Source organism: Pipistrellus kuhlii, unplaced genomic scaffold (assembly GCF_014108245.1).
Source record: "Pipistrellus kuhlii isolate mPipKuh1 unplaced genomic scaffold, mPipKuh1.p scaffold_m20_p_44, whole genome shotgun sequence".
In the NCBI taxonomy this organism is placed as follows: domain Eukaryota; kingdom Metazoa; phylum Chordata; class Mammalia; order Chiroptera; family Vespertilionidae; genus Pipistrellus; species Pipistrellus kuhlii.
Window position 1 is genome coordinate 761,273 of NW_023425545.1, and position 14,309 is coordinate 775,581.

Sequence of the window (14,309 nt, forward strand, 5' to 3'; positions counted from 1 at the left end):
GCCTGTTGGATGGTGTGAGCAAACAGCTAAGGGGCTACTCTGTGGCCTCAGAAGTTCCAAGCTGAAGAGGGCGATGGAGCCATCTCGGACCAGCTCAGAGGGTGACCTGACTAAGGCCACGCAGCTAGGACAACCGGCCTCAGGCCTGACTCCCAGCACACGTGACTGCCAGCACGGAGGCCACTGTGCCCTGGAGGCTGCCCGCTCTCGGTGCCCCTGGAGTCCCAGCCCCGGTGCTGGCAGCGGCCACAGACAAGTTCTGTTCAAAGCTCTTGGCCCAAATACCAGTAGTGCCAGTTGCCCCGCATCTGCTCCTGCATCAGTAACCCCCACCTTACTCCCTGCCTGTAAGATGGGGCAGCAGGGTGGGGGCAGCCCAAGGTGTCTTGCAGGCTGGGCAGGTTTGCATGACCTGACACCTGGGCCCACTTAGGCAAACAGCATGTTTTCTGAGAGGGTGGTGGATTGCGATGTTTTTATTTTTGCGCAGAACACGTTTAGGTGGCCGGCACTGGCTGGGGGGAGAGGGGGTGTCCTCAGTAGATACGTTAGCCAGGCTGTCCTTCCTGCTCCTGCCCTCTGTGCCAGCCCACTCCCCTGCCTGCCAGCTCTCTCCCGGCAGCACCGGTCCCCGGCTCCAGGCCCCTTAGCCTGGGCTCCTTCCACAGCCCTGGCCCCAGTGAGTCTGAGTGGGGGTGCTGAAGAGGAGGCCCAGTGGCTGGAATCGGTTTCCGGGGGGACAGATGGCTGAGCGCCTGCTTGGCCAGCGCTCCTTCCAGAGGGACAGGGCAGGATGAGACAGCTGCCCCGCCCGGTGCTGGGATCTGGCAGAGAACGCTGAGGCCGAGGCTGAAGGCGGGGGTGGGGGTGGAGGGGGTATAAATACTGTCCCCAGCTCCAGGGCCTGCTCTGGCAGGAGACCGAAGGGTCTGCACTCCGGGCCTTCCAGCCTGGCAGAGCCCTCTGAGAGGCCGGGCCGGAGGGCTGCACTGCGGGGGGACACCAGCCCTCCTGCCCGGAGCCCGCCCTCCAGGCTATCTCCCTGGCTGTGGGGCATGCTGGGAGGCCTGCCTGGCTCGCTGCCGCCGCAGCTTCACAAACGCCTGGGCCTCACGGTCCCCCTTCCTGCTCTCCAGCAGCCGCAGGACAGGGTCCCCTGTGGAGAGAGGCGTTGGGGGGATTAGGTTCGGAGTGGGGGGGGGAGGCAGTGCCTGGGGGGTGCAGGGGACAGCAGGTGACCTGTCACCTTCTAATATGAGGACCTCAGGTTAGCTAACCTCTGTGCCTCAGTTTACTCAGTCTATAAAATAGCAATAATAGCAATAATAATAGCAACCTGCTTCATTGGGTGGCTGTACGGATTGAAAAGTTAATAATATATGTCAGGTAAGTGGAGCTGGCCCGTAGTGCACAAACGTGACCTGGTCCTATCAGCAAGATGGGCCTCCCCAGGCCAATGGTGACCTCCTCCCGCAGAGACCGTCCCTACGCATGGCCGGAGGTCTCAGCAGCATCAGCCTCCACACTGGCTCCAACCGCGTCACCTCCGGGGCCTCAGGCTGCCCCGCCCTGCCCCCCCCCCCAGCGCTGGGCTCAGGCCTACCGTTGGGCATGGGGTAGGTGAGGGGCAGGCGCGTCTGGGGCACCTCCCCTGGCTCCACAGTGCCATCCAGGCCGTGCACTGAGCACAGAGGCAGGAAGGCCTCGCCCTCCAGGTCATCGGCTCCCAGCCTGTCGTGGTCCAGCACCGTGAGCAGCAGGCAGGCCCCGTCCTTCTGGCACGGCTCAGCGGGCACCAGGCTGGGGGAGGGCAGAGTTGGGCTTGGCTGCCCACCCCACACACTGCCGCTGCCATCCCCCCACTGGGCTCACCTCCTGTTCCCGAGGACAGGCCAGGACTGGGGGAAAGATGCCAGGTTGGGGGGAGGGAGGGGCTGCAGAGTATGGGCCACACGGCCTGATGCTCTGACTGGGCCGGTGCTTTAAACGGGGGTCCTATGGGCTGGAGCCATCCAGGCTCAGCCACCTGGTGTGGGGATGATCGAATAAACTTGTAGTCCCTCAAAAATAAAATAAAATAAAAAATAAGCCAGGGGCCCTATGTCCCGGGGTTGGGCCGCTGGTGTGAGAGGACTTCCGGTCAGGACCCTTCCCTGGAAGTGACATGGGGAGTCTCCCCCACAGCCTGGCCCCTCCCAGGGAGCAGGTTTGGGACCGACGCCAGCAAACTCTTGTCCCAGGGGCCCCTCCCACCGGCCCAAAGGAGGTCACCTCAGGGGAGCCCCTTGGGCCCAGTCAGCAGGAGCTGGTCCAGGGCCGGGGAAGCGCTGCAAACGTGGGACCCACTCACAACTCAAAGGTCTCATCAAACAGCGGGTGCAGGTCCTTCTTGTGCTTTTGGGTCTCCCGGGGAGCCAGCTCAGGGAATTCGTGCCTGGGCTCCAAGGTCAGCTGGACAAAGGGGTCGCTGGAACCTGGCAAGTGGCAGGGTGGGGTGGGGGTACAATGGCCAAGGATATCCCAGCCCTTCCTCTCGCCCCCCTCCCAGCCTCCACGCCCTGCAGCTGTGCCTGCTCAGCAGCACTGCCCCCTCCTGGCCATCCGGGGGAGGTGCATCCCGAGCTCCCGCTGGGCGAGCAGAGCCCCCGGGGGCCCGGAGTGACCAGCGGGCAGCCCCACTCACCGTTGGCGTCCAGGGGCAGCAGGTTGGAGGCGCTGAGCAGCTCCACGCGCAGCTTCTGCTCCGAGGCGCGGTAGGAAGCCTTGAGGGTCACGGCCCCGAGCTCCTCGGTGGTAGTTTCGGCCTGGGGGCGGGGCAATGGGCGGTGTCAGGGGCGGGGCTATGTGGGGCGGGGCGGGGCTTAGGCAGGGGCGGGCGTGGCCGGGCCCTCACCTGCCTCTGCAGGCGGCGGCTGAAGTACTTCCGGATGAGCTCCCGGCTGGAGGCCGCCTGCAGCTCCAGGTCCCTCTGCAGGTCCTGCGGACGAACGGGCCGCCCAGGGTCACCGGGACGGTCACACTCCGCTCGGCCGGCGCTGCCCTCCGGAGCTCCGGGCCAGGAGGGAGGCGTTAATCCGACCCGGAGAGCTCTGGGCGCCCGGGACCCCGGCCCGGGACACACCCTCAGGACTGCCCTGGCGGACGGGCGTGCCTCCCCTCGCACCCTCCATGCTCAGACCCGCACGCCGCCTTCACGTGCTGCTGCTGCCGCCGCCTTTTTTTTTTTTTTTTTTTTTGAAAAAGAAGCCCACGTGTTTTGTTGTTGTTTTGCTATCCTCATCCGAGGATATTTTTCCGTTGGTTTTTAGAGAGTGAGGAAGAAAGGGAGAGAACAGAGAGGGAAACTTCCATGTGAGAGAGAGACATCGATTGGGCTGGGGATTGCAACCGAGGTGCATGCCCTTGACCGGGATTGAACCTGGGACCCTTCGGTCTGAAGCTCTGTCCACTGAGCCAAACCAGCCAGGGCTAACGGGGCCCGCGTTTTCATTGGGTGCGAGGCGCTGTGGGCACGGGGGAGCACAGGGCGGCCGGCCCCCCACCCAGGCCCACCAAAGGCCCGTACCTTGAAGGTGGCCGTGTGCAGGGCCTCGGGCGGCAGGCCACAGCCCTCGGCATAGAAGCAGATCTCCAGGCTCTAGAGGACGAGCAGACACGTCAGAGGTGACTCGCACGCGCCCACGGGCTCTCCTGCCCCACCGGGCTCTTACCTGCAGCGCCACCTCCAGCCTCCTGGAGGCCCGGGCGCAGCTCCGCTGGGCGGCGGCCACCTCGGCCAGCACCGTGAGCGTGTGGGTCCAGAGCAGGGTCAGAAGGCTGGGCGAGGCGCCGGGAGGCCGGACACGGGACAGAGACGGAAGAGGAGGAGGCAGAGATGCTTTTGAGAAGGAACCTCAGGGACCCAGGCCCATCCCAGCTCCTCCTCACCTCACCCCCACCTGCTTCACAGGTGGGACTGCCGGGGCCCAGGCAGGGAGTGAGGGCGAGGGGCGGGGAGTTGGGCCAGTCGTCCCCAGCGTGTCTCCCAGCCTCGGGCAGAAGCCTCAGGATCATCAAACCCCGACAAACAAGGGATGGGAGGCTGCTCCCGGTGCCTGACCACGGGCCCCAGTGACTGATCCTGGGCCAGGACGGCAGTGGCCAAACAAACAGGCTCTCAGCACACCGTCCGGACAAGCCCCTGCCGGCTGCCCGGGGGGGCGGCCAAGCCCCAGGCCTAACAACCACCTGAACAGCTGGCATGTCACGTGACGACGTGGAGCCAGGCAGTTAAGTACAAAACTGTGTGGTGCAGAGCGTGGAGCCCACACTAGGCGTAGCTGACTTAGTCACTTGCACCTGCACCCATCACTGTCCTAGGGCTTCCGGGGCGGCGGAGAGTAAAGTTCCTCTCTGGGTGGAGATTCAATTCCGTTTTAGGTGAAAATCGAAGCTCAACAACTGGCATTCTAGGGCTTAGGACATAAAGAAGGTGGGCTGCCGGCCTCGCCGGATTGGCTCAGCGGATAGAGCATCAGCCTGCGGACTGAAGGGTCCCGGGTTCGATTCCAGTCCCGGGCACAGGCCCGGTTTGCAGGCTTGATCCTCAGTAGGGGTCTGCAGGGGGCAGCCGATCAATGATTCTCATCATTGATGTTTTTTCTCTCTCTCCCTTGCTCTCTGAAATCAATAACATATTTTTTAAAAGCAGTGGAGCAGGGGGAGGGTCCACGGCCCCCTGGGCATCTAGCGCCACCCCATCGCCGCGGTGCCGGCCGCTCACGGCCTCCTCCTCTGTGCAGCTCCGCTCCCAGCCCGTCGGCGACTCCCTGAGCCCTAACAGAGGCCAGGACTACGGCCGTCTCCACAGAAAGCTGAGTCACCGCTCAAGACCGCCCCGGCGGCAGCGAAGCTTGTCCAGACCCCACGCCCAGACCTCATCCCCCACTGCCCCGCGTCAGGGGAGAGGAAACCAGCTGCCCGCGACGTGAGGGGCAGAGGCCGATGGCCCGGGGCAGGGGGCAAAGGACGTCGGATAGTGAGCTCCCGTCCCTGGAGCGAGCACTCGGCAGAGGCCGGGCCTCCTCCCAGGAGGCCGGGCGGGGGCGGGAGCGGGGAGGGCGGCGCAGGCAGCCGCGCACCTGCTGAAGTTCTCCTGCACCAGGTTGGTGTTCATGTAGCACAGCTCCACCTCCAGGAACTTCATCAGGGGCAGGATGGCCTGTGGAGAGGGGGCACATGTCCAGCGCGGCCCGGCCCGGCCCACCCGGCCCTGCCCGATCGGGGGAGGGAACGGGCCCCTGTGCCCGGCGTCGGGACTCCCATGACATCCAGCCTCTGCCCAACCCGTTCTCCTCGGCAAGTCTAGCCCCACAGAGCCGGCCAAGGTCGGCGAGAGGGCGGCACTCACGTCCTCCGGCAGCACCGACTCCCGGACTCCCACCAGGCTGTGGATGTGCTTGGCAATGCCCACCTCCAGCTGCAGACACAACAGCGGGGGTGGGGGGGGGGTTTCAGGAAGGACTGGGGGCTGGACATCAGCTGCTGGGGGAGCAGGGGGAGGCTTTAGGCTGAGGATGGGTGGGCCTGGGTCACTGGGGTCCGATAAGGTACCTGCTCGGCCAGGGTGCGGACGCCCGTGCGGATCTCGTGGTTGAGCCCGGCCAGCGCGCTCTGCAGCTGGGCGTGCAGCGTGTGCTGCAGCTGCCCCTGCTCCAGCACAGCCCCGACCCGCTGCTCCAGCGCTTCCCACGCCAGCTGGGCGGGGAGCCTGCCGATCACCAGCCGCAGCTGCTCCATGTCGTTCACCACCACGCAAAGCTGGGGGGGGGGGCAGAGCTCCCTGAGCAAGGGCAGGTGGGCGCCCCGCCCCGCCCCGCCCCCAGCGCGGGCCCTTACCATGTTGGCCGCCAGGGCCTGGTCCTTCTGGCCTGCGGCCAGCTCCCGGGCCCGGGCCTTTATCAGGCTGCAGTACACCAGGGCCAGCCGACAGGTGTCCTGGGTGAGGAGGGGGTGGTCAGTGGGGGGCACCCAGGAGGGGCAGAGGGCGAAGGCACAGGAATCTGAAGGACTCGGGAGCAGGCCTTGGAGAGCCGGGGTGGTCGGGCGGGTGAAGCTGTCCCGGGAGGCGGGAAGGACGCGGGGAGACGCTGCACCTCCACGAACTTGACGGTGATCATAAAGGCCTCCTCGGGGTCGGGCCAGTCCAGCTGCTGGGCCGTGTGGCCGATCTGGGCAAAGCAGGTGGACAGGTCCACAGCCGAGGTGCTGTGCTTGGTCAGCTCACCCAGGGGCACCAGCTGGGGGACGGAGAGCAGTCAGAGAGGAGAGCTGGGAGCTTGCTAAGCCCATACCTGCTCCCTCCTCCCTCCCACAGCACTCTGCTCCTGCCATCTGCAAACCGAGCCGGGCAGGGCTCCGCCCAGGTTCCCCTCCCCACAGCCCCCCCCCCCAAACCCCACCGCCCTCACCACCCCCTGCAAGAATCCATCTGTAAGGGGAAGCCACAGCGCCAAGGATAACAAGAGGCAGCGTTCGCATACAGCTGGCCTAAGAGCACCCTTTGGCCGGGCGCAGGGGCTGAGTGCAGACCTAGGAACCAGGAGGTCCCAGTTGGATTCCAGGACAGGGCACGTGCCCAGGTTCTGGGCTTGGTCCCCAGTAGGGGGCGTGCAGGAGGCAGCTGATCCATAATTCATCGCTGATGTTTCTATGTTTCTCTCCCTCCCCCTTCCTCTCTGAAATCAATACAAATGCATTTTTTTAAAATAATAAAAATGAAAAACAAAAGCATCCTTTATCACCAGTGACCTGCTTCTGGACGTCCTGAAGTTCCCGCAGAGCCCCAAGCCCCGCCCCAAAGCCGAGACCCCGCCCCATCCAGGCCCCGCCCCCACCTGGTCCATCTGCACCGCGCGCTGCACCCGGGCCAGGGCCACGCTGTAGGTCTTCTGCAGCCAGGAGGGGATGGCGGGCTGGAACCAGCGGTGGAAGCCGTCCAGGGCCAGCACTCCATCCCTGGGGGCAGTGGGGACGGGCTCAGCCTGGGGCAGGCGGGCCGGGCCAGCGCCCCCCCCCCCCCCCCCCCCCCCCCCCCCCCCCGTGCCTTGTGCACCCGCTGCGGGCGGCCCACCTCTCCGAGGGCGCCGGGCCCAGCCGGCAGAGCTCCTTGAGGCTGGTGTAGAGCTGGAACAGGCTCTCGCCCACCTCCGGGGACACCGGGCCGCTCACCGCCGCCGCCGTGTGGTCCTGCACCCGCTTGGCCACCTGCGAGGGGACGGAGAGGTGGGCGGGGCCTGGGCCCGGGGCGGAGGGCGCGGGAGAGGCCTGGGCCCCGGACTCACCAGCCACTGCAGCTCCAGGAAGGCCATGGAGAAGAGCTCGATCTTCAGGGAGCTGCGGGAGGGCCAGCGGGTGAGCTGGTGCCACACGCCGGGCCCTCCGGCCCGCGCTGGGCCCGCCCCCCTCTCCCTCCCCGCGCTCACTTGTGGAAGATCTTGTTCCACGTGCGCTGGCACTGGTGCAGGTCGCCGGTGATGTCCTGGACCAGGCCCAGCAGGGCCTTGCCCGCCTCCAGCAGGCCCTGGGGGACAGAGGCCAGCTGAGCGGGCTGGGCGAGCAGGTACCCAGCCACCGCCCGCCCCGCCCCTCACCTGCACCATGGGCTGATGGTGCTGCTGCTTCAGGTGGAACCATTCGACGGTGCCAGCCTGCGGGCAAAGGGGCAGTGAGCAGGGGGGTTGCTCAGCCCAGGCGCACGCCCTCCCCACCCCCCGGGGGCACCTTACCCGCAGCGTCTCGGTCACCAGCTGGGGCAGCGGGGCACTGTCCGGGCACAGCTCTCCGAAGGCCTTCGTCTTGCACATCTGGACCAGCACCCTGTGAGGACAGAGCCTGCTGCCCACACCCCGCCCTCCACAGCGTCCCACCCCTGCAGGTGCCCCCGCCGTGCCCCAGTCCCCGACCACACGGACCTGAGCAGAGACTGCAGCCGGGCTGGGGAGTCGGCGACCGAGAGGGGAAAGACGGTGCGGAACCTCCGGATGAGGGACAGGCCGTAGGCCAGCAGGGACTTGAACGAGGCGGCCAGCTCCTCCCGCTGCAGCCCAGGAAGGTGCCCAGGAGATGCTGTGAGGCCCGAGCTGCAGGATGGGCCCCCACAGCCGCTCCCATCCCTGGGCCCTGCCTGCCCCCCCCCTTCACCCCGCCCCCGCCCACCTGTTCCGCCTGGAGCCGGCCCTGGATCCACTGGTACTCGATGCTGGTGATGGGGTGCAGGAGGCAGCTGCTGGGGAACTCCAGGTTCTGGTAGACTCGGCTGTAGGCCAGCCACTGCCTGTGGCACACGGGAGCCCTCAGCCTGGCCAGGCTGGGCACCACCCCGCCCGCTGCGCGCCCAGCCCAGCCTCGGGAGGGACGGCGCCCAAGTTAACCACCCATCTCTTAGAATAGGACACTGTGATTTTAAAATTTGGCTTTCGCCGAAACTGGTGTGGCTCAGTGGATAGAGCGTCAGCTTGCGGACGGAAAGGTCCCAGGTTTGATTCCGGTCAAGGGCATGTACCCTGGTTGCGGGCACATCCCCGGTAGGGCGTGTGCAGGAGGCAGCTGATTGATGTTTCTCTCTCATCGATGTTTCAACTCTCTATCCCTCTCTCTTCCTCTCTGTAAAAAAATCAATAAAATATATATTTTTTAAAAATTTGGCTTTCTTGCTGCTTTTGAAAAATCCGATGTGGAGACTTGAGCAAACGCTGGCTGGAACCTCCTGTTAGATAACTCAGGGGAGACTTCCTGAGGTGGCGATGGCGATGGGACAGGTACAGATGGGAGGGTGGGGGAGGACACAGTCCTGGTCCTGGCCCTGCCGGAAGGTGGTGGCCACCTGCATGACAGGCTTAGGCCCGGTGGGCAAACCAGGCCCTCCTCACCGGTGCTGCTCCAGGTTCAGCCGCACCTGGCCCCCCACCTGTCCAGGAGTCCCCAGCTGCCCCTGACTCCAATGCCAAGGGCCAGCCCCTGCTCAGGGCAGCGCCCGCTGTGCCCTCTTCCGACCCCGTGGGCCCTGCAATGTCTGTGAGCTCACATGTGCGCCTGCCTGGCTCCCTTCCCCCATCTGCTGTGACCCCGGGGATGGGACCTGCCCGGTGCCGAGCTGTCCCTCGGCGCCCATATTTGCCGCAGGACGGCGGTGGCATTGGGAAGTGGGCTGGGCCTGGGGCAGGGCTGGCAAACCCAGATGCCCAGGATTAAGATGATGGCAGGGCATGCCTGGGCCTGAGGGCAGCGTGACGGCTCTGAGCCACGGGGCCAGCAGGAGGCAGCGGGTGGCGGCGCGGAGGCTTCGCGAGGGCTGGCGATAGGAATCTGCACGGGAGCCTCCCCACTGTACAAGCTGGTGACGAACTCAAAACCGGAGACACGCAGTTCAGGCAAACAGACATTTCTGGGGGTTAGACTCCGGCTGCCAGCCCGCGGGGGCGGGAGGGGGGTGTGCTCACGCCATGGCCTGGTGGAAGTCGGACAGGTCCTTCTGGGTGGCATGGAGAAACAGGATGGTGGCAGCCTGGGGACTCAGCGACCCGTCCCAGGAGGTGCTGCCTGCCTGAGGGGCGGGGGGGGGGGTCAGGGCCGGGCAGGCAGCCCCGGGCCCGCCCCGCCCCTTGGGGAGGGTGGTACCTGGTGCTGGGTGACCTCGTGGGCCACGAGCTGCTGCAGCAGGTGGAGGTGCACCGTGCAGCTGGGCTGGGAGCGGCTGGCGGCTGTGGCTCTCTGCAGGAGGCCGGTGCGGGGTGAGCCAAGCCCCCCGCACGCCCGGGTGGCCCGCCCAGCCCTCGGGGAGGCCCCTGGCCCTTGGCCCTGACCTACCCGCTTGTGAATGAGCTGGAACTGGAGGTGGCACCGGCCGCGGTCTGGGTAGGTCTCGGTGCAGGGCTCCAGCCGGTACCACTGGTCCTCCCGGCAGCGCAGGTCCTGGCGGCGGGGGTGGGGGTGGGGTCAGGAGATGCCCACGCCCGGGAGCGGGCACCGGGAGGCACCAGGAGGCAGAGCTGGAGCCCCCCCTGCCGCCCTCGCGGACCCCTCCCGCCTCCCCCGCCCTCACCTGCAGCCTCAGGACCACGTTGCCCAGGAAGTCGTCCTGGCCCTTGTCCTTGCGGGCGTCCTTGAAGATCCTGCGCCGGGCAGGGGGCGTGAGGGAGGCGCCCGGAGCCCGAGGGCCGCAGGGCCCCTCCTCCCGGGCCCGCGCACCCACCTGCGCAGCCCGTGCAGGTCGGTGAGCTCCCCGAGCTTGTGCCTGACGGACTCCACGGCGTCCAGGTCCCTGGGGCGCAGGGCGAGCTCAGCGGGGCCTCCGGGGGCCCCGGCCCCGAGGCTGACCCCCCCCCCCCGCCTCCCCCGCCTCCCCCGCCGGCCCGCGCCTCACCACATGTCCAGGTGGAAGCTGGAGCTGCTGATGTCCTCAAACTCCCTGTGGGGAGAGGACGGGTGAGGCCTCGGCGGGCAAACCCCGCGTCCAGGCTTCTGGGAGGCGCCCCCCCAGGAGTGCCCCCGCCGAGCACTCCACCTCCCCCACCGCACCCCCTCCTTTCAGTCAGTCAGGGCTCAGCTGCCCCAGATCAGTGACCCCTCACCCCACCCGCCAGCACACGCCAGTCCTGCGTGTCTGCCCTGTGTGTCCGCCTGTGTGTCCGCCCTGTGAGTCCACCTGTCTGTCCACCCTGTGTGTCCGCCTGTGTGTCCGCCCTTGTCTGCCCTGTGTGTCCACCTGTCTGTCCGCCCTGTGAGTCCACCTGTCTGTCCACCCTGTGTGTCCGCCTGTGTGTCCGCCCTTGTCTGCCCTGTGTGTCCATCTGTCTGTCCGTCCTGCGTGTCTGCCATGTGTGTCCGCCTGTCTGTCCGCCCTGTGTGTCCGCCTGTGTGTCTGCCCTGCGAGTCCATCTGTCTGTCCGCCCTGCGTGTCTGCCCTGTGTGTCTGTCTGTCTGCCCTGTGTATCCATCTGTCTGTCTACCCTGTCTGTCTGCCCTGCATGTCTGTCCTGTGTGTCCGGCCTGTGTGTCCATCTGTCTGTCCGGCCTGTGTGTCCATCTGTCCGTCTGCCCTGCGTGTCCGCCCTGTGTGTCCACCTGTCTGTCCGCCCTGTGTGCCCGCCTGTCTGTCCGCCCTGTGTGTCCACCTGTCTGTCCGCCCTGTGTGCCCGCCTGTCTGTCCGCCCTGTGTGTCCGCCTGTCTGTCCGCCCTGTGTGCCCGCCTGTCTGTCCGCCCTGTGTGCCCGCCTGTCTGTCCGCCCTGTGTGTCCGCCCTGTGTGTCCGCCTGTCTGTCCGCCCTGTGTGCCCGCCTGTCTGTCCGCCCTGTGTGTCCGCCCTGTGTGCCCGCCTGTCTGTCCGCCCTGTGTGTTCGCCTGTCTGTCCGCCCTGTGTGCCCGCCTGTCTGTCCGCCCTGTGTGCCCGCCTGTCTGTCCGCCCTGTGTGCCCGCCTGTCTGCCCGCCCTGTGTGTCCGCCCTGTGTGTCCGCCTGTCTGTCCGCCCTGTGTGCCCGCCTGTCCGCCCGCCCTGTGTGTCCGCCCTGTGTGTCCGCCTGTCTGTCCGCCCTGTGTGTCCGCCTGTCTGTCCGCCCTGTGTGTCCGCCCTGTCTGTCCGCCCTGTGTGTCCGCCTGTCTGTCCGCCCTGCGTGCCCGCCTGTCTGTCCGCCCTGTGTGCCCGCCTGTCTGTCCGCCCTGTGTGTCCGCCTGTCTGTCCGCCCTGTGTGTCCGCCTGTCTGTCCGCCCTGTGTGTCCTTCTGCCTCAGGAGCAGGCCTCTCCTGGGGGCCGCCAGGCCCTCCCCGGGACGTACAGGATGAAGGTCTCCTCCCAGACGGGGTTGAGCGTCTGGCTGATGACCTGCGTGCGGTGTGTCTGCTCCTCGGGGATGGTGTGCCTCACCACGGCCTTCGGCTGCCGCCGCCGCGCCCCCGGGCTGCCCCCCGGCACGCCCACCCCCTGCTCGATGCCCAGCAGGCAGTAGGGGTCACTGAACCCTGCGGAGAGGGGGAGGGTGTTGGCGGCTCCATGGGCGGGTCCTTCACCCCCCCAGACCCCGAGGGCAGGGGCCGCCAGCGCCAGGGCAGCCTCGGGGCAAAAGGGGACCGAGCCGCCCAGAGTCCGGACAGACTGGTGCCGGCGGGGAGGGCCGGAGAGGCCCTGGGGCACCGCTCACCGCTGACGTCCTTGCCCAGGATGCCCTTGGCCTGCTTCACCGTGGCCTTCAGGCAGAACACCGGCTTCTGCAGAGAGAGGGGCGCCTGAGCGGCGAGGGGTCTCCCAGCCCCGGCCTTGCCCGGGGGCCCGGGGCCCGGGCCGGTTACCTCGAGCTCCTGGACCTGCTGCAGCATCCGCTGGTGCTCCTCGGGCTCCATGTGGAAGGCCTGAGGAGGCGAGGGGGCGAGGGTGGGAGCGGCAGGCGGGAGGAGGGTGCCCGAGTCCGGGATGGGGGGGATGGAGGGGATGGGGGGAGAGGAGGGGAGAGGGGGGAGGGGGGAGGGAGAGGGGAGAGGGGGGAGGGGGGGAGAGGGGAGAGGGGGAGGGGAGGAGAGGGGGAGAGGGGGGAGGGGGAGAGGGAGGGAGAGGGGGGGGGAGGAGAGGGGAGGGAGAGGGGGAGAGGGGGGAGGGGGGAGAGGGGGGAGAGGGGAGAGGGGGAGGGGGGAGAGGGGGAGAGGGAGGGAGAGGGGGAGAGGGGGGAGGGGGGAGGAGGGAGAGGGGGGGGGAGAGGGGGGAGGGGGGAGAGGGGGAGGGAGGAGAGGGGGAGGGGGGGAGGGGGGAGGGAGGGGAGAGGGGGGAGGGAGAGAGAGGGGGGAGGAGAGGGGGGAAGGGGGGGAGAGGGGGGGGAGGGGGAGGGGGGAGAGGGGGGAAAGGGGGGGAGAGGGGGAGAGGGGGGAGAGGGGGAGGGGGAGAGGGGGGCGGGGGGAGGGGGAAGAAGGGGGAGGGTGGGGAGGGGGGTAGTAGAAGGGGGACAGGGGGTGCCAGCTCACCTCCCGCAGGTAGCGCAGCAGCTCGGAGGCCTCGGTCACGTGGCTGGGCTCGGGCTTGCCCACGCGGTGCAGGACGGTTGTAGAGCGCCTCCTCGTACAGCAGGGCCCGCTGGGGCACAGCGGGGTCACGGGGTCACCTCAGCCCCCCCCCCCCAGGCTGAGCCGCACCAGGCCCGGGCGCCCGCCCGAGGGGAGGGAGGGGCCGTGGCCGCCTGGGAGGGTGCAGGCTGCCTCGGCCGCTCTGCGCCCACACCCCTTCGGGTCCTCACCTGCTCCGGGGAGAAGTGGTGGGATGGAGGCTCGATCTGGGGACGAGGGGGAGAGACAAAGTGGGGGCCGGGTCAGGGCCTGGACGGCAGGCGGCTCCGCGCAGAGCAGGCCCGGCCTCCAGCCCACCTGGTCCCCCGGCAGGCCTCCGGGGGCCCCGGGCCCGCGGTGGCCGAGGTCCATCGGCGCGCAGCTGCCCCAGCGGGAGGCTGGCCCCTTCCTCCCCCAGAGGAAGCACAGCCTTATCGGCGGGCGCCGGCCCAGCGGCGGAAGTGAGGCCGCGGAGGTGGGAGCGGGGTCATGGCGAGCCGCCTGCCCCGTGGGGCCGGGCCTTTGGAGCCTGAGGAGCTGGGGGGGTTCCCACCAGAGAGGGGGGCTCAGACCCCGACCTGAGGCCCAGGGACGGCCCAGAGGGCACGGCCTGCTCCGCTGACGGAGGCTCTGCCAGGGGGTGGGCAGGAGGCGAGCACAGGAGGGGGCCCCGCCCGCCAGCGCTGCGCCCGGAGGCACGCCTACCTCGCGGGCCGGCCGGGGCGGGGGATCCTCGCCGGGGACCCTGCGGCGCCTTATCTTGATGGCCTGTCGCAGGAGGGGGGGGCGCCGCTGCGGGTGGGAGAGGAGCGTCGCCATGGCAGGGCAGATAGCGGAGCCGCACGATTGGGCAAGGCGGGCGGCCCCTGAGCCGGGAGGGCGGGGGCAGGTGGGGAGCGGGCAGGCTGGGGTTTCACCACCTCGGAGGCCGCGGGCCCTGGCCTTCCTCCCTCCCTCCCTCCCTCCCTCGGCGGGGACCCGGGAGGAACTGCGGGCTGAAGGTGGCCTCATGGGCGGGCCCGGCCCCACCCACCCCGCCGCCCGCGGAAGCGGAGGTCCGTGCTCCCCAGCAGGGGGCGGCCTCCCTGGGGGGGGCTTCCCACCCACATGTCCTGGATGGGCCCCCAACCTGGGTGTGGGTGTGGGTGTGGGTGGGCAGGACGGAGTGGGGGCTCCAGGGAGGTGCCTCCCCGGCAGGTGGCCAGCCTGCTCCACCCAAAGGCGACATTCCGGCGAGGTGACGGGCC

At 68.2% G+C, this 14,309-nt stretch overlaps 1 protein-coding gene across 1 annotated transcript; it reads right to left on the reverse strand.

The window, feature by feature from the left end:
• Positions 1 to 443: 443 nt before the first annotated feature.
• UNC13D (unc-13 homolog D) lies at positions 444 to 13,959 on the reverse strand. The gene is given in 33 exon segments (XM_036412493.2): positions 444 to 1,156; positions 1,604 to 1,800; positions 2,351 to 2,474; positions 2,684 to 2,804; positions 2,894 to 2,977; positions 3,566 to 3,637; positions 3,711 to 3,816; positions 5,121 to 5,200; positions 5,390 to 5,458; positions 5,593 to 5,799; positions 5,878 to 5,976; positions 6,135 to 6,278; positions 6,876 to 6,996; positions 7,112 to 7,245; positions 7,323 to 7,374; positions 7,464 to 7,561; positions 7,632 to 7,688; positions 7,767 to 7,857; positions 7,953 to 8,077; positions 8,197 to 8,314; positions 9,480 to 9,583; positions 9,658 to 9,750; positions 9,847 to 9,951; positions 10,082 to 10,151; positions 10,232 to 10,300; positions 10,403 to 10,447; positions 11,811 to 11,994; positions 12,174 to 12,240; positions 12,322 to 12,381; positions 12,985 to 13,062; positions 13,064 to 13,093; positions 13,254 to 13,289; positions 13,768 to 13,959. Coding segments are annotated over 33 exon segments (3,276 nt in total). The 5' UTR covers positions 13,882 to 13,959; the 3' UTR covers positions 444 to 1,034.
• Between the last annotated feature and the right edge of the window lie 350 nt (positions 13,960 to 14,309).